We start from the raw sequence: 21,500 nt of genomic DNA on the forward strand, positions 1-21,500 counted from the left end.
AATTAATTTGCTCTTCTTTTAGACTCAATGAAATGGCCTGGTAATCTGATTTGCCAAAAAGAAAAAAAAAAAAAGCAGCAGATCAAAAAGGATCCCGCTAAGGCCAGGTCCATCCATTAAAAATATCAAAGGTAACGATTGGGAGGAGCAGATGAGACATTAAAGTGCAGCAAAATTTGGGGATCTTTACTGTTGGGGAAATAAATCATGCATCATCACCTCCTTGGGGCACCTGTGAATGACAGAGAACTATAAACGTGGATGTGAGTGGTGATGACCACTAGAATGACATTCAGTGCCCAGCTTTACGAGGTTAAGGAAGAGAATACCTTTCAAAATTTTCATTCTCAATTGTCAAAATAAGAACCTTGGTTTTCTAGAATATTTCACACATGGGACACTTTCTCCTTAAATAAAATATAGGTAATCTAGGCATGGAGATAATCCAGCCTTATATTTCACACTGGAATCCAGGTATTGACATATTTTTATCCTATATATATAATCCTATATGTACTACATCAAATACCAAGGATTTAAGGTTTCAGACATTGTCAGAATCATTTTACATCCACTCAATGAAATCATTCAGTTAGCAGTTACCAAATGCTTGCTACCCACCTGCCTTTCATCTCTTCCTTCATATACCAGCTATCTAGCTATTTTGCTTGTGTAGGGCCGCCATTAGGTCTTATTCTTGGACATTGCTATTGTCCTCTAGCTGGTCTCTGAACTTTTAATGTTTTCTTCCTTCACTCTTTGAAATTTTTAGAAAGCTTCCCAGGTAATGCCAATAAACAGGCACATTTGTGAACCACTACTCTAAATGCTTAGCACACCATTCATTTGACTCTTAATTACACCCTACAATGGAACTAATTCCTTTAATGGCAGACATCATATGCCTGTGATTTCTGAGCTTAGCTGCTCTTCTTAGCTGTCTTTTAATAAAGTCACTGTTAGTGAAAAGTATGATCTCTTCCACTTCCATTTTCTCCCTTCATTTATTGAACAATGATTTGTGAATTCTTAGGGGCCATTTCTTCCCCAAGACCTTCTGCTTCTTGCATTGGATCTCCAGCAAAGGGGTGCTAACATTTTCTCTGATCTTCTTTCTAGAGGTGCTGTACTTCTTTGCAAGGACACACAGCATCTACCTTTCTTTGAAGGTCTGATTTGGAAGCAGATTGGGCTACCTTTGCACAAAGATATTTTAAATGTGTATGTGTGACTGCCCAAAATAACAATACTTTAAACTTTACAGATCCTTCCATTAAATGATATCAAAACAATTCCACTTGTAAAGCCTTAGAAAGCTAGAGGACAAAATGTCCAATTGATATATAAATGGGGATTTACTGCATTGACTGTGCTGGTGGTTTGTTTGAAGTCGCCAAGCAATGGAAGATTTAAGCAGAGCCCTGTCCGGTTTGGCTCAGTGGATAGAGCGTCAGCCTGCGGACTGAAGGGTCCCAGGTTCGATTCCAGTCAAGGGCACATGCCGGGTTTTGGGCTCAATCCCCAATGGGGGTATGTGCAATCCCCAGTGGGGGGCATGCAGGAGGCAGCTGATCAATGATTCTCTCTCATCATTGATGTTTCTATCTCTCTCTCCCTCTCCCTTCCTCTCTGAAATCAATATATATATATGTAAATTTTTACATATATATATATGTATATGAAAATTTAAGCAGAGAAAACTGCTTTCTGCAAATTATATCTGCAAATAGTGACATTTAAGTTGGAAAATCTTTAAGGGAAGCTAATTCTTTTCTTTTTTAAATTTTTGCTGTATTTTAGTTAGCAGTTTGCAGACACTTAATTTGTGTTCAGAAACAAATAATTCGCACCCTCCCCAAGCATTAGCTTTTATTTGATGTTCTAAAGTAAGGAAGCTCATTGGACAAAGTTAAATGGACTTTAAAAATCTAATTGATTTTTAAATGAACAAAATATGTCATGCAATTCTGTTTGATTCTTTTGGTTATTATTATTCAAACGTGTAGCCAAGTACCATGTTTTCTCCAAAAAATCTTACAAAACTAATCTTTTTCTGTTTTTCTCCTGGCTTCATTCACTCCTTTTCTTCACATTTTCGTGAGCTCAAGACCACTCAGGTTCAGAGTGGAAACTGGGGAGCATTCCTATTTTCCCATATTTAAATCTCTTGTAAAGCAAATATTTGTTATAAGCAAAATGTGTCTGAGAAATGTTTATCAGACTAGGTTTTTATTTGGCTTTGTCCTAGAATATTAGTTTTTCTATAATTTTTTAACCCCATTTCAATGGTTTCTTTGATGTCTTGTTTTGACCAGCTGCTGCGCTTTTTGTGGCTGTCCATTTACAGCACCTTAAAAAATGGTACATAAGTGAAATTCGAACAAAATGAACAGTGCTTCCACATTGTTTCAAGATCCAACATGTTCCTAAGGAATCTGATTTGTGGCAGATGGAGAACAAAACCTTCCAGCGGGAGGGCTGTGAAATGAGTCTTAATTGCTTGCACATGAAAATATGGTGACTAAGATTGTGTGCACAATTAGGAATTTAAACATGGAGAAAAGAACTGACGTGGAACCAGGCAGACATTTTTGCAGGCGTAGCTAGTTTCTTGGGAACACAGACAATAGAAAACACGTTAGTCAAGGAAAACAATGTTAAGAGAAATTTAGTTGTCTTTCCTTCATTCTTCTTTATGTCAGGCTTCCAACTCTAAAGATGATGCATTTGTCTCTAAAACTCACTGATGAGAGTGTCATAGTACACTCAAGGAACAAAAGGTTTATTCAAGAATTAGAATTTCTTTTCTTAGTTCCTACTGTGCACCAGATACTACTAGGCTTGGTGTTTATTCATCTCACTTGGCCCTTATAATGACCCTCTGAAAGAGTTTTGTTACTACCTACATTTTACAGATGAGAAAACTGAAGTTCAGAGATGAGCCTGTCCAAACTCAGATGGCTAACAAGGGAAGAGTCAGGATTCTCTGTACTGATTTAGTGAATTCAAAGCTCACCCTCTTAGAATGCCTAGCTACTCCCCTGCGAAAAGACATGGACCTTTTCACAAAACTAACACTAAGGTTGGCTCTACTTTCAATTTTAAGTCAATAATGCCTTCCCTTGCATTGGGTGACACAACATGGTGAGGATGATGCACAGGCCAGAGATGGCTAGGTCTGCTCAGGGCTGAGGTGACAGATATAGAGACAGAGGCCAGGGCCTGCTACAGCTGTGGTTTAAGAAGTTTGTTCAGAGCATCGAGTGGGGAGTTCAGTGGTCAGGTCAGCGCCTTTGTGGCTCTGTAGGCAGCACCTGTAGGGGCAGCGAGGTCCTACCAGACCAGCTCTGCCCCAATGTGGGCCATTCATTCTGGGTCCCATGGGAGCTTTGGGATTGGGCCGTCCTACTTACAATGACTGACTTTCCAAGTGAGTAGGTTGCAAAGTGTTAGACAGTGAACTTCCATTGATCTTCAGAGACTTAAATCCATCTCACCCCATTGATAAATCTAAATGCCTTTTCTTGGGACCTCAAACTCTCCTTCAGATTCTTTCTCCTTTAGAAACCTGAGCATTCCTGGAATGGAGGTATACGATGGTTCTAAGGGGCCTTTGATGAATGCCAGTGTGTGAATATTCAGTGAACCATCACATGAATTTAAAAACCCAACTCATTCACATACTGGGGAAGGGGTGGGGGACTACTTATATGTTCTTCTCAAAAGCTGAGCGGCTTCAAAAAAATCCGTCTTTTTCTATTATTCTGTATTCCTTAAAGAAAATCTAATTAGGTAGTGACTTATGCAGTGGTCGCCAACCTTTTGGACCTCACGGACCACCAGTGGTCCACGGACCATTGGTTGGCGACCGCTATATTAGAGCAACATTTATATTACTATTAAATGAAGACCATTTATGGTACTATTAAATGAAGACCATAGGAGTGCAAATTATTCTTTGCTTTGATTCCTATATTTGTAAGTAAATCAGAAGCCATAGATCAGCCGTGGGCAAACTACGGCCCGCGGGCCGGATCCGGCCCGTTTGAAATGAATAAAACTAAAAAAAAAAAAGACCGTAGCCTTTTATGTAATGATGTTCACTTTGGATTTATATTAGTTCACACAAACACTCCATCCATGCTTTTGTTCCGGCCCTCTGGTCCAGTTTAAGAACCCATTGTGGCCCTCGAGTCAAAAAGTTTGCCCACCCCTGCCATAGATTATGGCACCTGGTGTAGAACTAAGCATAAGGGAGTAATCAACAAATGTGTGTGGATCAAATAATCAGGCAGTCAAATCATTTTTGTGATTTGGAACTGAGTTCGAAGGGATACAGTAACGAACAGGTGCCATCCTGAATCCCTAAGAATCTTAATATCACAAAGAGCAGTTTACTGAGAAATAAATTGGCAAAATAAATAGTGTAGTGAGGCCAACCCTCTTATCTCACTATAACCGGTAATTATTTTTGGCTCTTCAGTATTTATTTCCTCTTTTTAACAGCACCCTGGTTTCTTTCAGGAAATTACTTGGCATCTCCATTGGATAATTCTAATAACAGCAGAGCCCACAATGATCAAGTGCTTACTCTGTGTCGTGTATTGTGCTTAGTCTTTCATATATCCTCACAAATGATTTTCATGAACTCCTATGAGATAGTTACTATTATTATGTCCACTTCAGAAACAAGGGACTTGAGGATTCTGAAAGTTTAAATGAATTAAGCAGAAATATCTGTAAGTGGCAGAGCTGGAATATGAGTGCACATAATCTGGCCCCATAATTTAGGCTCTTACTACTACATTATGTTATATAGTCTGGCAGAACAGCCAGGAGCCCTGTTCTCCTTTAGCCAAGACCTAAAACCCAAACTAGACCAATTAGACCCCTTCATTGGAATTTGGCTCTTAAACAAATTAACAAAGAAATTAAAAACAATTGCAGGGATCACTAGATTGCTCCTACTATGAGGCTTTCCCCTTAATTTTTGCCTTTCTGGTTCTCTAAAGATTCATAGACTCTGACCCTCAGCATCTCCACTAATTCTCAGATAACTGGAAATTTTTCCAATATTTTCCCATTAAATTCCATTTTGCTTATGTTAGCAGAGCTGGTTTTGATCCTGTAATCAGGGGATCATTGCTGATAGACCATTATCTAAGTAAAGGTGATAAGTAAGCCTTGGAGAGAATGATAGGGAATCCTCAAAGAACAGGGTGCTGTGCCCAGTCATAATTTAACAGACTCAGTGAGAGATAATGTGTGACAAAATGCCAGGCTAATTTCCTCTGCTGCCTTTTCTGTTGAAATGGTGAGGGCTTGGACATACCGGCCTTCTCCTTCATCTCCAGCACCCCAGCACTTCTGTAAATACAACCTGATGGTGAGGGTCTGTAGAAACAAACATTCTGAGGTGTGGTTGAAGGTAAAAAAATATTCCTACAGACCATTCCCCCCACAAACTGATGATAATTCAGACCAAGCATGAAACTGCAGATGAAGCTCTCTCCTTCACAGTGTCACCTGGGAAGATATATATATTTAGTCCATATGTTGCCATAACTCTAACAATCCTAGGACACTCTTGGAATTGCCTTCAGAGTCCATGTTATACTTCTTTCAAGTGCCTCAAAAGTCTTACCCCATGGAACGGATTCATTCCTAGAATTAGCCTCACTCTGGGTAATCCAACATCCTGTTTGGTGACTAAGGTTGATAAGCATATTGAAAATAATATTTTTGGTCAAAAGTGAAGTGTTATAGTAAGCCAATGAGATGTTTTTTTCTTGTATGGCATGTAAGTTGCCTCTAAGGCCATTTCCAGAATGCTTTCAGCAAGGGCAACAGGGCTAAGAAATATAGTTTACAAACAGGAGTACTTTGAGTGTAAAAATAATTTAATAACAATAACCTATTGAAAGTTTTATAATGCTTATCAAAATATAAAGCACTTTTCACCTACCTATTAACAAAAGCTAATGTTTATTATTACTAGACATAGTGCCAAGTTTTTTTATATAGATTATATAATGTAATTCCTCAGAATTAGAAAGGTATTTTTATTATTATTCTCCTCATTTTAACTGAAAAGACTCAGGACATAGAGTAACTTGTCTAAGGTCACAAAGTGGGTGAGCCGAGAGCCAACAACAAAACCCGATCTCCTGACTTCCAAGCCCTGCTCCTCCTCCTCTACATAGGTGCTGACTTATACAACATCAAGCAAATCAGACTTACAACAGTTTGTATTAAAAAAACAAAAAACAACCTTCAGGAAGAGTAAACCTAGGGCTATTTTATATATAATTCCAGTTAAATAGCGCAGCCAGTGCACAAAGACTTAAGGGGCAACTCACCTATTCCACAACCTACCTGTCTTTTTCTATGTCCCTCCTTGGTGATTGGAAAATATTAGTTCTTTCACTATTCTCAGTCCTCTACTTTCTCATGCTGGTAAACTTTCCCTATGTTCCCGAATTGGTTCCCCAGTCCCTTTCCAGTCTCTAAGCTAAATTCCAGTGTAGACAGCTTCCCGCATCCTCTAGAAAAAAGACCCTACTCTATCCCGTTTCTTCCTGCTTTCCTTATTTTATCTACTCATTTACTCATTCATTTATGAACCCTCTGTTTTCTATTTACTTAATGCTTTTTGATATTTAGTAGAACACGTTTTCTCTTTCTAAATTCCATGAACCTCTAGAATAATGGTTCTCAAGCCTAGTGGAGGTGTTTTATGCTTCACTGGGTCCTCAGAGTCTAAGCATAGTCTTTCACGTCGCTGGAGACGGAATAAGTGAAAAAGCCGACCCAGGAGGGTCAATTCAGTGGGAAATATGCAAATGTCAGAAACACAGCAGGAAAAGGTCATAAGCACCCATTTGTGTTGCCAGGCTCATAGAATACAGTGACCTAGAAATATGTCAAGAGTGCCAACAGTGCCAAAAAGAACCACAAAAAAGAGAGAGAAGATGGTACACTCAAAATCACTAGCTACATAGACATCAGAAATACCTAGAGGAGATATTTAGGGAGTAGAGAGCTGGGAATTTCATCACTAGAAATGGTACCCAAGAAAAACAGAACAGAGATAAAGAGCCTATGGTAAGACCAAACACAGATGATGAACATCTCCACTGGATGGAAACTGGTAGTTCAGGGTTAACAGTGAGTGGTCCTGGAAGCCAGGTGAGTGCACAGGTTTAAACGCTGCCTTACCCTCAGCCTTCTGACACACTAGCCTCACTTCTCACTCCAACCAGGGGGTCTCTCCTGGTTGATGCTTCTGCCCTGAGCACTCTCATGACAACAGGCATTTCAGAAGGTCGGGAAGAGCACTGTGGGGATTGAAGAATTCTACATCCCAGGCAGGAATCTCTTCTTTGGCTTCTATAACCAACTTCTTAGGTTGTCCCAAAGGGTTTTTCTATATCCATAGACCTTAGCCCCCCTCTTATCCTGCCCTCCATTCACAGACATTCTTAACAGATGACATAATTCATTTCCTGCTCTCTCTCTCTTAAAAAAAAGAGGGGGACTATCCCCAGGGATTAACTTTGGGGAGAGGCAGAGGACAGCAGATTGTGCATTTTTTGGTGTATAGGTCAATACATTTTAAGGAGGGAAGCCTAACGTTCTGCCTTTGAGTTAGATGTAATCGATACTTTGTCATATGTGATATTGAATTATCACAAGGGTTAAAAGAGATTATGCAGGCCTGGCCGCATAGCACATTGGTTGAGCGTTGACCTGTGAACCAGGATGTCACAGTTTGATTCCCCGTCAGGGCACATGCCCAGGTTGTGGGCTCAATCCCCAGTGTGGGGCGTGCAGGAGACAACTGATCCATGATTCTCTCTCATCATTGATGTTTCTATCTCTCCCTCTCCCTTCCTCTCTGAAATCAATAAAGATATATTTAAAAAATAAAATAAAAGCAGAACAAAGTATCACATCTAAAAATAAGAGATTATGTAGGTAGTTTTTAGTACATACCAAATATCAGAAAATGTTACTTTTTGTTAATATTAATAATATGTCCAACCAATTTTTAAAGCATTCTCTGAAAAAGTAGAAGAAAGATGCTGTGAGTGAACTTCCCATTTATTCATAGAATTAAACAATTCAGGCCAACATTTAACCAGTAACATTTGGGAAATAGGACCCAAAGGAATTTTCATTGTTTTGCCTCATCATAGTCTTATATTTCTGAGTATACCTAGAATATCTTACAAGGCATACATAGATGGAAAGCACTTTGTGGATAAAGGGAGTAACTTAAGAATGCAGCTTTTGTTGTTGTTTTTTTGTTTGTTTGTTTGTTTTTTGTTTTTTTTTGTTTTAAACAAGGAGACTTGGTAATGTGTCTAAGAAGACAAAAAGAATACAGTTACTAAACCTAACATTTCCCAAACTCACTCCCACCCCCATACACAAACATGGACACATACTTCATTTTCTTCCAGGAGAGCAGCAAGCTGCTCTAACTAAAATCTTGTGTACACTTTGAGAGATAACAGCAAAGCCGGCTCAGATGATGACGACCATGATGACGAGCATTGCACAGATAATAATATCACCTTGTATTCTCTTCCACTAATTGCAGAACACTTCCCACATTATCTTGCTTACCCTAAACAGTGATTTTCCAACAAAGTACCAGCGATTCAATGGCAACTCTGTACACAGCAGTACTCTCATCTACTTTATTCAATATTCTATTATGCTCCCAAATGTGGCCGATCATGGTTCACCTGGGAGAACTTGTTAATAATATACACTCTGAGCCTTACCCAAAGATTCTCTTCTGGACTGCCTGGGAATCTGTCTTTCTATGTTTGTTTTCAAGCATCCCTTGATCAGGCAGGTTTAGGAAATAAGGCCCTTATTTTAAGTCAGGGTAATGGGGAAGGAATACTGGCTGACATGAACTTTAGTAACATTAGGATCCTCTATTTTCATGGAAGTTTTTTTGATGTTGGAGGATAATAGAGCAGTCATGTCACAGGCTCAATAATCAATAGATAGAGTACTGCCCTATCTAAAGGATATTATTATTTGAAAATACAATCAGTTTTTTACTGTGGGACCCTAATGTTGAAATACACTAGGCAGTGTCTCATTAGTACATTTTTTCTCTTTTTTAATTTTATTTTGTTGTTTAAAGTATTACAGATAGTAGTATATATGTCTCGTTCCCCCCCCCCCCCCCCCAATTGACCTTCCCCTGGCCTCCCCTACCCACTGGCACATGCCCTCACCCTACCCCTCCAGAGTACCTTTTTCTTTAAAAAATATTTTTATTGATTTCAGAGAGGAAGAGAGAGCATGAGAGAGACAGAAACATCAATGATGAGAGAATCACTGATTGGCTGCCTCCTGCACGCCCCCTACTGGAGATCGAGCCCACAACCCAGGCATGTGCCCTGACTGGGAATTGGACCCTGACCTCGTGGTTCATAGGTTGACACTCAACCACTGAGCCACACCAGCAGGGCATTAGTACCTTTTTCTAGGTAAAAAGAGGTAAACAGACCACTGAGACCTGAGAAATCCTTACATGTTTGTCATTACGTACATTCTGTGTAAAATGGTAAAGCTATTTACCTTTGTTAATTATTAGTCAACATCTAAAAATGTCTTAAATTAATTTCTGACATTTCTCAGCAATATTTTTTTTCTGATATATCTCTTTGGTCAAGGGAATCAAAGGCAAACAATAAACAAATGGGACTATGTCAAACTGAAAAGTTTTTGCACAGCAAAGGAAACCATCAACAAAATGAAAAGACAACCACTGAATGGGAGGACATATTCACTAATGATACATCCAATAAGGGGTTAATATCCAAAATTTATAAAGAACTCATATAACAACACCAAAAAAACAAACAATCCAATTTTAAAATGGGCACAAGACCTGAATAGATACTTCTCCAAAGAGGACATACAGATGGCCAATAGACATATAAAAAGATGCTCAATGCCACTAATCATCAGAGAAATGCAAATTAAAAACATAAGAGACACCACCCCACACTTGTCAGAATGGCTATCAACAATAAAGCAATTAACAAGTGTTGGTGAGGATTTGGAGAAAAGGGAACCCTAGTGCACTGTTGGTGGAAATGCAGATTGGTGCAGCCAATATGGAAAACAGTATGGACATTCCTCAAAAAGTTAAATTGTAACTGTCTTATGACTCAGTGATTCTACTTCTGGGTATATATCTGAAGAAACCCAAAACGCTACTTTAAAAGAATATATGCAGCCTATGTCCATTGCAGCGTGATTAACAATAGACAAGACATGGAAGCAGCCAAGTGCCTATCAAATCTGGTCTTTTTGCATATTACTGGGTATAATTCAGCTTATCTAAATAAAAGTATAGGATGGTAAAACAAGTTTGCCAAACTCCATGCACTTAAACAACTCTTTTAGTTCAATGTTTTTCCTTGAAAAGCCTTTTTAAGGAGGGGATTTTTAAAAAAGTAATTTACTTTGGCTTAAAAATTTTAAAACACTCGAAGGTCATTAAATGTACTAAGTATAAAAGTAAAACAAGCAAAATCTCCAAAAAATTCAATGTATAAACCAGTCACATACACAAACTTTATTAATTTTTTATTAAAGCTACTCAACATAATGTGTACTCAGCATTTTGCAATCACATTCCTAAAGATACTGAGCACTCATTCTCTGCAATTATTAAAGAAGTGCCACAATCTTTGCTCTCATTAAAAGAAAAAATAAAGAACTAACCAATGAAGCTAGTGCCTGATAGTGGTTGATAAAGAGGGTGAGACTTCTGTGGCAAAGGCTTGGTCTCCATCATCCACCTTGTACTCTTCCAACACATTTTAGTTCAGTGTGTCCTCAGACCCTACATATATTTCTCATCTAGATCCCTTTTGCCTTCTTTATGTGGCTCCTGCTTTCAACTATATCTATATCTATATATCTATATCTATATCTATATATCTATACCTATACCTATATCCACATCTATATCTACATCTATATCTCTTTTTATATTACATACAGTACTTGTTTTTATTACATACGCACACACAGTTTTAAGAGGCAGACCTATATAAGGTTATGGTGTTATCATTATTGTCACCATAAAACAGATGCTGAGTGTCCTTTCTTTCATAAGCTCAGGGTATTAAATGATTACTCCAGATAATTGCTCCAGGTAAATAGCGTTGTTGTTTTTTCCCCTTTGTTAGATTGTAGGAACCACTTTGTGCTTTAGGAGAACAATATACAAGATTAAGTTTCTTCTCACTTTTTGACTAGTTTTATTCAGTAGTTTACTTTTTAAATGCTCTACTTACCAACTGACTGAGTTCTATTAAAAATTCATTTTTAGCCGAAACCGGTTTGGCTCAGTGGATAGAGCGTCGGCCTGCGGACTGAAGGGTCCCGGGTTCGATTCCAGTCAAGGGCATGTACCTGGGTTGCAGGCACTTCCCCAGTGGGAAATGTGCAGGAGGCAGCTGATCAATGTTTCTCTCTCATCGATGTTTCTGACTCTCTATCTCTCTCCCTTCCTCTCTGTAAAAAATCAATAAAATATATATAAAAAAAATTAAAAAAAATTCATTTTTAAGGAGTTATGAATATTCAGGGTAAGAACATAGGGAGTGGAGCCACACACCAAACTATTTTGGGTCTAAAACTACTTTTGTGTTGATTTATGCTCGTCCTTCATCACATGTCTCCCTCTACAGGTAAAAAGTAGGTAATTGTACTCATTTTAATGGCTTGGAGTGAACTTTTACTTTCTGATGTCAAAAGCCAAAAGTCTTTTGCCTTGGGCTGCAAATCTTTATTTGCCTGAGGACTTCTAGGTGAGAATAAATGGATATAATCAAAACAGCTCTAAATATAAAGACCTGTCTAGTGAGAAGGGATACAATATTTTCTAATTTTCAGGTCTATGTAGAAAACCCCAATCTAGTGCTCAGAAATTAGTGGCCTTTAGTATTTCTTTTAGTTTCTCCAAAACATACACTTCTATGGTGGGTCTGAAGGCTAACCTAATTGGATGGATGACTTTGCAGAGGTGTGAGAAGGTCCCTGGACTTAGAAAAAGGAATCCTATGTGTATTCCTAACTCTGCCTCTAAGTAACGTTTTCTCTCACCAGGCCTCAGTATTCTCATCTTTAAAATAGAGAAGCTTAAATAAACGTTCTCTGACTTGCACTCTTATGTGAAAATTCTCAGTTTCAAAATACTTCCATAGAGCAATGGAAAATATGGAAATTAGCAACATTGAAAATTGGTATTGTGAAAACATGACAATGTTTCATGAGGCGGCTTTTCTTAAGTTAACATTAAACATGAAATGCTCAAAATGACTAATGTGCCCAAAGAGACATGACTATACTTCCCCCCCAAAACAGCACAATGCAGGTATGGCTTTGGCATCTCTCACTCTCTGCTGCCCTCTCATGTTTCAACACACCCTTTAGTTCTGTTATTCACTGCCTCGGGACCTGTGCAGGTGAGGCTGCTATAATGCAGGGGTTCCTACACATGCTGCCATGGCTGCTTGAAAACAAAATCATAAATGAAATGTACTGGAAAGCTGACACAGCATCAATGCCCTCCTCCTCTACTATATCAGTTTTTAAATTAACGTTAGGAACACAAGAAGTCAGGCACAGAGTAGGGTTGTAGGAAGAAACGAAGAAACACTTGGTGAGTTACTCAGAGCCTGCTGAGCTCTGCTCTTCATCCAACTTCTCTCCAACTCCTGCAACAGCACAGAGACCTAGAGACTCATATCTCCAGTCTTCAAATGAGCAGGTAAAGCAAATGAGATAGACGGGGTTTACACTCAAGCTCCAAACGGCACACACCATCTTTGTCCTAAATCACACTAAAGAACAAAATAGCTATTTAATAGTACGGCTCTGTTATGAATGTATTTATATTTGGAAGCTTTAATGTAAAAGAAGTTGTTAAATCATTCTACAGCTATGTATTTATCTGTTGTGCATGGAAAAAAAAACAAACTGTTGTGGGACTAAAATGCTTTAACCCTGATGATATACAATGAAACTTTCCTGGCTTTACACATGTCAAATGGAATAACCTCAATGGGGAAAAAAGGTATTCTAAGTGCCAAGGGATTGAAGCTTTAGAAAACAGACATATGTACATAGTCAACATTCTTCACTCTTCCTTTTAAAAAATCAAGGAGTTGGTCTATAGAGAAGTTATGGAGTTATTTTTTTCCTTCAAAGAGCTGTGACCCAAAAGTAAGTTGTTAAGTTTTGAAAATAATCCTGAACAATAGTTGGCCATCCATATCATAAAGACACCAGTGTTGGTGGCTGTGGTGAGAGGAAGGGACCCAGCGCTGGCAACAGTAGGAGGCCCCATTACGGACAGGCACACAGGAAGTGTTTCCATCTTGACCATTTGGGGCAGCGGCCTCCATAATTTTTACTCTTAGGACCCGCAATCTTGTCTTTCTCTCATTCTTCCCTGTATTTCTTCCATCTCTGATGTATTGAATGCTCACTCTGTGAAGCACGGAACTAAGTGCATCCCATCTGTGAACTCATTTAATTTAGCAACAACTGTAAGACATACAGTCACCAATTTATAAATGCGGAAACAGAGAAAGGGTGTGTAACCTGCCCAGGGCCACACAGCTATCATGATAGAGGTTGGTTTGAATTCTAGACGGGCAGAGCACTCACAGTGCACAATCTTCGGGCATCAGTGATGTTCCGTAAAGTTGCCCTCCAGGGGCACCCTGAACCTGGGTACCACAGCAGCCTTTTGGACCAGTCACGAACTTAACCCTATGCTACACTGTTCCTCTAGCCCCTAAACAAAATGTCTAAGAAGGCCAAGTTCATCTTAAGGGATGTCCTACTGGCTGTTTTTAACACCCTTCCCTGCCCTTCCCAGGACAAGTGCAAAGATAGAGCTGGGTTCCAACACCAGGGGCGTAACGTGGCGGTAGGACCTGAGCAGTCAGCTGCCGAGGGAAGGAGTTCACAAGCACCACCTTTTCTGTGTGTCTCAAGTCTCCCATCAAAGTCTCAGCCACTATTATTATCATTATTCATGTTTTCAGGAGTCCACGTTTTCAGAATGGGCTCAGACAGGGGAACCCTCCCCTGCTGTGGCCCTCATTCCTGCCCCCACCCCCATCTATCTTCCTTCCCACCTGGGTTTGCTACATTTGGGCACTTCCATTCTCCAGTCAGTTAATGCCTGTTGTGCTTTGTGATGAACACAGCTGGACTAGACAGCTAATGGCAGTTTATTGGCTTCCCTTCCTAGATCAGATATTTCTTTTTTAAAAAAAAATATATTTTATTGATTTTTTTACAGAGAGGAAGGGAGGAGGATAGAGAGTTAGAAACATCAATGAGAGAGAAACATCAATCAGCTGCCTCCTGCACACCCCCTACTGGGGATGTGCCTGCAACCAAGGTACATGACCTTGACCAGAATCAAGCCTGGGACCTTTCAGTTCACAGGCTGACGCTCTACCCACTGAGCCAAACCAGTTAGGGAGATCAGATATTTCTATAGTTCCACTGCCCCTAGACCAGGCCAGGAGCTTGTGGGTACAAATTAGGCCATATTGGCCTTAATTCCCAGATTTTAGTAACTCACAGTTTTAGTAATTCACAGTTACTAAATTGTAGTAACTCACAACGCCCTCTGGCATTGCTCCTGTGCCTCCATACCATGTAAACATTCCATGAGGTCTCTCACACGTGTTTAAAACCAAGTCTGTGCCCTTTGGAGTGCAGCTACTCTCCCTTTAACCAGTGCCAAGCAACTGCCAGGGCAGTGGACAGCTGACTCTACCATTAAGTGCCCACCACCTCTTGTTGGGCACAACAGTCTCCAATGCTACCTGCAGCTGCTCCTCTGGGAGGATGCTCCAGTGGGATGCCTCATGTGTGACCTCAAACTACAAAAGGTCTCAGGGACCAAAATAGCACTGCATTATGCTTATAACACAATGTTGGAGCCTTGCTTATTCCAAAAACAACAGGGGTGGGGAGGAGGGTTTGCCCCTCTTCGAACGGGTCAGAACTAGTGCCCAGAAGCAGCACCGGGGACAAGGTTCTATGTAGTGTCTCTCACTAGAGGCCCCAGGCACATGCTCACACAAGCCTAGCCTGCTCATCCCTTAACATAGATCATGGATAAAAACAAAGGGTCTAGTTCTAATATGACCTAATTTGTACCCACAAGCTCCTGGCCTGGGGCTTCGGGACAGTGGGACTATAGAAATATCTGATCGCCCTAACCAGTTTGGCTTAGTGGGTAGAGCGTCGGCCTGTGGACTGAAGGGTCCCAGGTTCGATTCTAGTCAAGGGCATGTACCTTGGTTGCAGGCACATCCCCAGTAGGGGGTGTACAGGAGGAAGTTGATCAAAATATCTGACCTAGTTCAAATGTAAGCTAACTGACATTTAATTTGGGTTTTTGAAGAAGAAATCTGTTACTCAAAGAATGTTAATACACAGGAATTTCAGTTATTGTTCATCTCTTGATGACTGTCAAGAACAACAGTGGTGAACCAGATGTCTACTACGAAATGACAGTTGAAAGTCATCACCAATAAAAATCTTGAAATAAACATGGAAAAGAAAACCAATAATTTAATATTCACTGAACACAAGTCTCATTCGAAAAGACATTCAGGAAAAACCAACTTTAATAAGTGCTTCAGAATGAACTCTGATGTAAAAATCACTAACAAGCCAGGTTGAAAAGTGCTGACCGGACACTCACTATAACTTAATAAGCTGCTCCTAAGCGTATTAAGAGTTGGAGTCCAAGGGAGACACTTGAAGCAAATGAAATATTGGTCTATTTTGGATAATATGTTAATTTTCTTCTGGTAACAATTTTAGAAAACATAGGTTTTCTTTCCTAGTCAATTATAATAATGAATCAATTGGGGTTTCAAGAAATGATTAAATGAATTCAATTCAATTTCAGGCTCAGTAAAATGAGACCATTTGTTCTGTTTCGGTTCAGTTGAGGTCAAGTCCCATGTCTAAAATAGACTAACAGGAATCGGGATAATTTTATTTTTCTGCCCTTGATGTCCCTCATACTTCTTTCCACTTTTCTTCCCCAACTTCTGCCCTGTTGATTCCATTGAACTTTTCTATATTGTATAATTCTTCTCACTCCTCCCAAACTGAATGTATTCTTAACTCTGTGGGTCCAAATCAGGGACCACTGGCAGGGTGTTCTTTCCTACACACAACTGGGTTAATGATGAACCAGCAGGGCACCTTTTATTTATGCTTTCACTTGCATTAGACCAAGCTACCAAATAGTAACATCACACTGACAACAAAAAACTGGCAACAACACGGCCAACATTTTGAAGGAAATGCTATATCTCAAAATATATATGCCCAGAGCAATGCTAAATGTAGTACAAACTCACGTTTAAACAGTTTAAAAAGCGGTATATCAGTGAAGATTTTCCAAGTAATAGTTCCAATGGACAGTTTGTGAGATCAATGAGAGAAATGATATATAGAGAATAAAGGATTAATTTCTTTAAAATTCTACAATTGCTGTATAAAATTGGTGTTAATATTATGTTGAATCTTGGGAAATATGGTTTCTTCCTCGACATGAGAAGAGTAAGCTCCAGATCTTTCTTACCTGTTATGGTGGCTTTGTTGATGGACGGTTGATTGCACATGGGTGATCTTCTGACAAAGAGAGAAAAACACAAAGCAGTCAATATGGGCTGTTGACTTGGTGACTCTCTGAGTCGTTCCAGATATGCCATTTTAACTTACAGGATTATTTTTGTTAGGACATGCAAATAAAGATTTCTCTTCAGACTAGCCAGTGGAGTGCCAAGGTGCCCTTTGACCTAGAGCTCAGATCACACATGTCCAAAAAAAAAAACCAAAACCCACCAGTTACATCTCATAGTTACAGACTTTGGGGTAAATAAAGCTGATGTAAATGTCACAGGCACATGATAGAAGAGGAAGTTCTTATTGGTTGACTGTATTCAATTATGCCAGGGCTCACAGAGCAAACACAGATTTTCTGAATATGAAAAAGCAGTCAATATACAATTGGTTTCCCTAATACAGTGTTAAAAAGTTTTTATTTTTGGCATTCATGTTTATGATTGCCTGTACATTATCAGAAGTCAATATACTCCTTGTAAACTATATCACAATTAGTGAAGCTACTTAAACTTTTTCCTTTCTATTTTCTTATATTGAGAAACATCTCTGATAATGTTTGTTAGAGAGCAATATGAATGATTCGTGCAAATAGGTGCCATAGAAACTTTAGAAATACTATAAACTAAATGTACTTAAGCAGATTCTATCTTGTATTCTCTAATTTTTTAGAACTTTGCCAAATTCCACAAGATGATTATGAATCCCTTAAGGTAATAAAATATCTGATTAGCCTGCATTCCCTACAGAGCCCAGTCTGATGTATGCAGTATTCAACCAGTGCTTAATAAATTATGTTGAAAAGAATAACAGTTATAGAATGTCCATTAAGTTTTTGAAACATAACTTTATAAAATTATTACATAAAACTGAAGCTTTCAAGCCTTGCTAGTGTGGTACAGTGGTTGAGCATTGACCCATGCACCAAGAGGTTGCTGGTTCGATTCCCGGTCAGGGCATATGCCCAGGTTGTGGGCTTGATCTCCCCATAGGGGGCATGGAGGAGGCAGCTGACTGATGTTTCTCTCTTATCAATATTTCTATTTCTCTCTCCCTCTCTGAAATTTATAATATATGTGTATATATGTGTGTATATAATATATATAACATATATATATATATATATATATATATATATATATATATATATATATATATATATTAGAGGTCCGATGATCAAAAATTTCTGCACTGGGGGGGGGGTCCCTCAGCCCAGCCTGTGCCCTCTCGCAGTCTGGGACCCCTCAGGGGATGTCCACCTGCTGACTTAGGCCCGCTCCCTGGGGAATCGGGCCGAAGCTGATAGTCAGACATTCCTCTGGCAGCCTGGGAGCCCTCGGGGGATGTCCACTTGCCAGTGGGGAGCAGGCCTAAGCTGCAGTCCTAAGCTAAGGAGGCGGGAGAGGCTCCCACCACCACCGTTGTGCTGGCAGCCATCATCCTGGCTTGTGGCTGAGCAGAGCTCCCCCTGTGGGAGCGCATTGACCACCAGGGGGCAGCTCCTGCATTGAGCATCTGCCCCCTGGTGGTCAGTGTGTGTCATAGTGACCAGTCATTCCCAGTCGTTCTGCTGTTAGGGTCAATTTGCATATTACCCTTTTATTATATAGACTATATATGTAATATATATATATATTTTAAATGAAGCTTTCAAAATATAGTTATCTTAATTTAAAAAAAAGATACATGTAAGAATGTCTGAAAAATTTTTGGTTGGTTTTTGGGAATTATTTTTTGTACTTCTGTTAGTGGTTAACACTTAATAAGCACTTAATGTGTGTCAGACACTGTGCTAAGTGAACACTTTGGAAGAATTACCTGGTTGTGAGGACATCAAACCTTAAAGCAATTAGTCTCATTGCTCCCATTGTACCAATGAGGAAAACAAAGCTGTGGGAAACTGAAAGGTTTGTTCAAAGAGCTGAGATGTGAACTACAGTGATACGACCTCAGAGCCTGCGCTCTGCTCTGCTGCCTTATTGTCAGGATGCTTCTGTGGAAGCTGGCCGAACAGCCACACGTCTGTGCGGGTGGCAGCCCCTGCAGAGCCCTGTTCCAATCTGCCTCCCTGAGAGGACAAAGCTCTAAGCAGGGCCGGGAGGTTTACGGGAAAGCAGTCTTGTGCTTCTGAAGTTCTCACTGCCCTGGTTCCAGACAGTGTCTGGCTCTGTTCTTAAGTTTACGCATGTCAGTTTGGGACTGAAATTTTGTGTTTGATTGAAAAGGCACCAAAATTTCTTTCTGAATTATTTTAGTTTTTATTACGCAATAATTAAAACTTGACTCATGCTTAATAAAACAGGAAAGTTAATATTTTAAACTACTACTCTGAAATAGTTCTGGTCTATATACTGTTATCATCTCACTGAAAGTTTGTTCAAATAATTTACATAGTGGTTACTCCTTTTTAGTTCTTGCTCTGTGGAAATTTAGAAAGCATTGATTTGGTCTAGAAAAGCTATCAAATGAATATTTTAAAACTTTTCTATAATTGTGGAAAACCAAGTCATTGATATGTTACTTGTTATCTTCTCTTAACATCAATTCTATAAATGGCACTTGGGAACTTGATATTTCAACAAGAAACGGCAAACAGAAAATGTTAATTGTTTGATCCATGGTTACAATGACAAGTCAATTATGAAAAATGAGTGAGAACTCACTTCTGGGATGAAAAATCTTCAGGAATCAGTGGGGGGTTAATAAAAGCCAGGCACGTGCACCTGAGTACCCAGGGGGTCAGGGCTTCACTCTTTCTTGATTCCTCTCTCGTAGCAAACAGAAAGGTGGAGTGTGCCAGGGAGCACCCGCCTTCCACAGAATTCCAGAGTGAGCTTGGAAGTATTTCAGCGCCTCTGTGTGTGCCCAGGGTCATCATGGGACAAGGCAGAGTGACATCCACTTTGCTATCACTGAACGGAACAGAGCTTAGCTGTGTGTAGTGAACTTTGCTATTCTGATGTCTAAGGAGGCTGATTTGGTTTGAATCAGTAAAAGAAATACAAATCTGCATTGACCAAAGAGAGACCACAAAGGCCGTCGCTGTGAGTTTGTCCGATAATATTGTTTGGTTAGATGTCATCCTGTAAGTCAATCAGGCATAAGCTAGGACTTTCCATCTTCTGCTGGCTGCTCTTTCCCGTTTTAATCTGTTCTGTCACTGCCAATCAGCTGAAAACTTGTGTCTTGCATAGAATGGAACTCGGGTCCCCTCCTTGGATACACAAGGCCAGGCTGATCCCTTCATTCTGTCTGACCTACTGTTTGCCTCCCACAGGTTTAGATGCTGGTACCCAAGTGACCACATCTGAAGGAAGTGTAACAGGAGTTATAAAGTTTCTTGTTTACCACTTAAAACAATTTTCTGGATAAAACTTAAGACGGAAAAGGATTGGGAGAGATACCAGTAACCCACTCCTCCTGCAGGGCTCAGACTTTCCAAAGAGGAGGTGGCTGAGCTCCCGAATGCCAAAGCCCCAAGGGTTCCTTGGAGTCAGCAAATTGTGCGTGGCCATGGGGCACAGAAGACCTGTGGCCGTGACTAAATACCTCCGAGCACAAGGTCAGGTCCCACGTACGGCGTCACCGCCTCGGTCTTCCCGACCACGAGCTCATGCAGAGTCATCACGCCGCGCCGAGCACTGGGCCAGGCACAGGGAATACAAGTGTGAGCCGCTACAACCCCTGTGGCTGGAGACTGGCATTCTAAGATCACCGAGTTTAGACAAGAAGCAGATGACTTGAGCACAGAGACATAGGAGCTGACATAGGAGGTGGGTACAGGACACGCTCACACAGAGACGGAAAGGCGTATCACTCAGTCTGGAGCCAGTGTGGGGAGGATGCCCCAAAAGAAATCATAATTAAGCTGTGACCTAGAGAATGAGTTACAATTAGCCCAGTGGATGAAGACGGGGAGAAGGAAGCCAGAAAAAATGTTCAGGCTGAGGGAACAGGGCTACGCAAATTCATTACCTAGAAAATAGGACCGTCAGCTGAAGCTTCTTAGTTCCATGCAATTATTTGGATTGAAGCATTTATACTGATTTCTAAGAAACCTTTTCATACCAAAGGAAATGGGTGCACAATAGCTAGAGCTTTTCTTTAAAAGAAACAACAACAAACAAAACCATGAAAAATGTGAATTTGGGAGGTCAATTTTATTATCATGGGATGAAAAGTTCAGATTTTTGTGCTTTTTAAGAAGTAGTAGCTACTATGAAATCTTATACACTTAGATAAATAATTCCAAACAAATTTCTACTTATTGTTCTCCTAATATTGATTTAAAGAAATGTTTTTTTTTTCCTGGCAATTGACTAGAGTTGATATTTTAATAACATTTTATTATTAGTAATAGATTGTCAAAATAATGACTATTTGAATAATTAACCAGTTTTCTATTTAATCTTAGAAAATTAATTTTCTCTTTTTAAATATTTCAATATTAGACCCCCCCCACACACATAATCATTTCCTATCTCAGCTTCCCTTTTTTCAAATGCTTCCCCTGTTATCACAGAAATTACAATTCTATTAATTGCTCCATGATGTGGCTGATCTGAGGGTTGGTAACAGGTGGCAGAAAAATCAACCATGTTTGCTATACTACGATGCTTCCCTCAGTAATCACTGACTTAGAAGTAGGAGGATGACTTTGGATTGGCATTAGGCTTGATGAGATGATTTGTCCGTGGTTAATTTATGAAGCAAGCCAAAACTATAAAGTTACCCTGAGTGTAAATAACTGGGTGGGGGACTGATATTGCCAGGTGATTTCT

The 21,500-nt window shown here is 39.7% G+C and overlaps 1 protein-coding gene across 6 annotated transcripts in view; it reads right to left on the reverse strand.

The window, feature by feature from the left end:
- Positions 1-21,500, reverse strand: part of PDE4D (phosphodiesterase 4D) — a 1,246,395-nt gene that overhangs the window by 152,623 nt on the left and 1,072,272 nt on the right. For all 6 annotated transcript variants that reach the window (XM_036308159.1, XM_036308160.1, XM_036308163.1 and 3 more), the window contains one exon: positions 16,679-16,728. In XM_036308159.1, the coding sequence (XP_036164052.1) occupies positions 16,679-16,728 (50 nt within the window). The remainder of the gene's footprint in view (positions 1-16,678; positions 16,729-21,500) is intronic.

The sequence above is a fragment of the Myotis myotis genome, unplaced genomic scaffold (assembly GCF_014108235.1).
Source record: "Myotis myotis isolate mMyoMyo1 unplaced genomic scaffold, mMyoMyo1.p scaffold_m19_p_5, whole genome shotgun sequence".
Lineage (NCBI taxonomy): Eukaryota > Metazoa > Chordata > Mammalia > Chiroptera > Vespertilionidae > Myotis > Myotis myotis.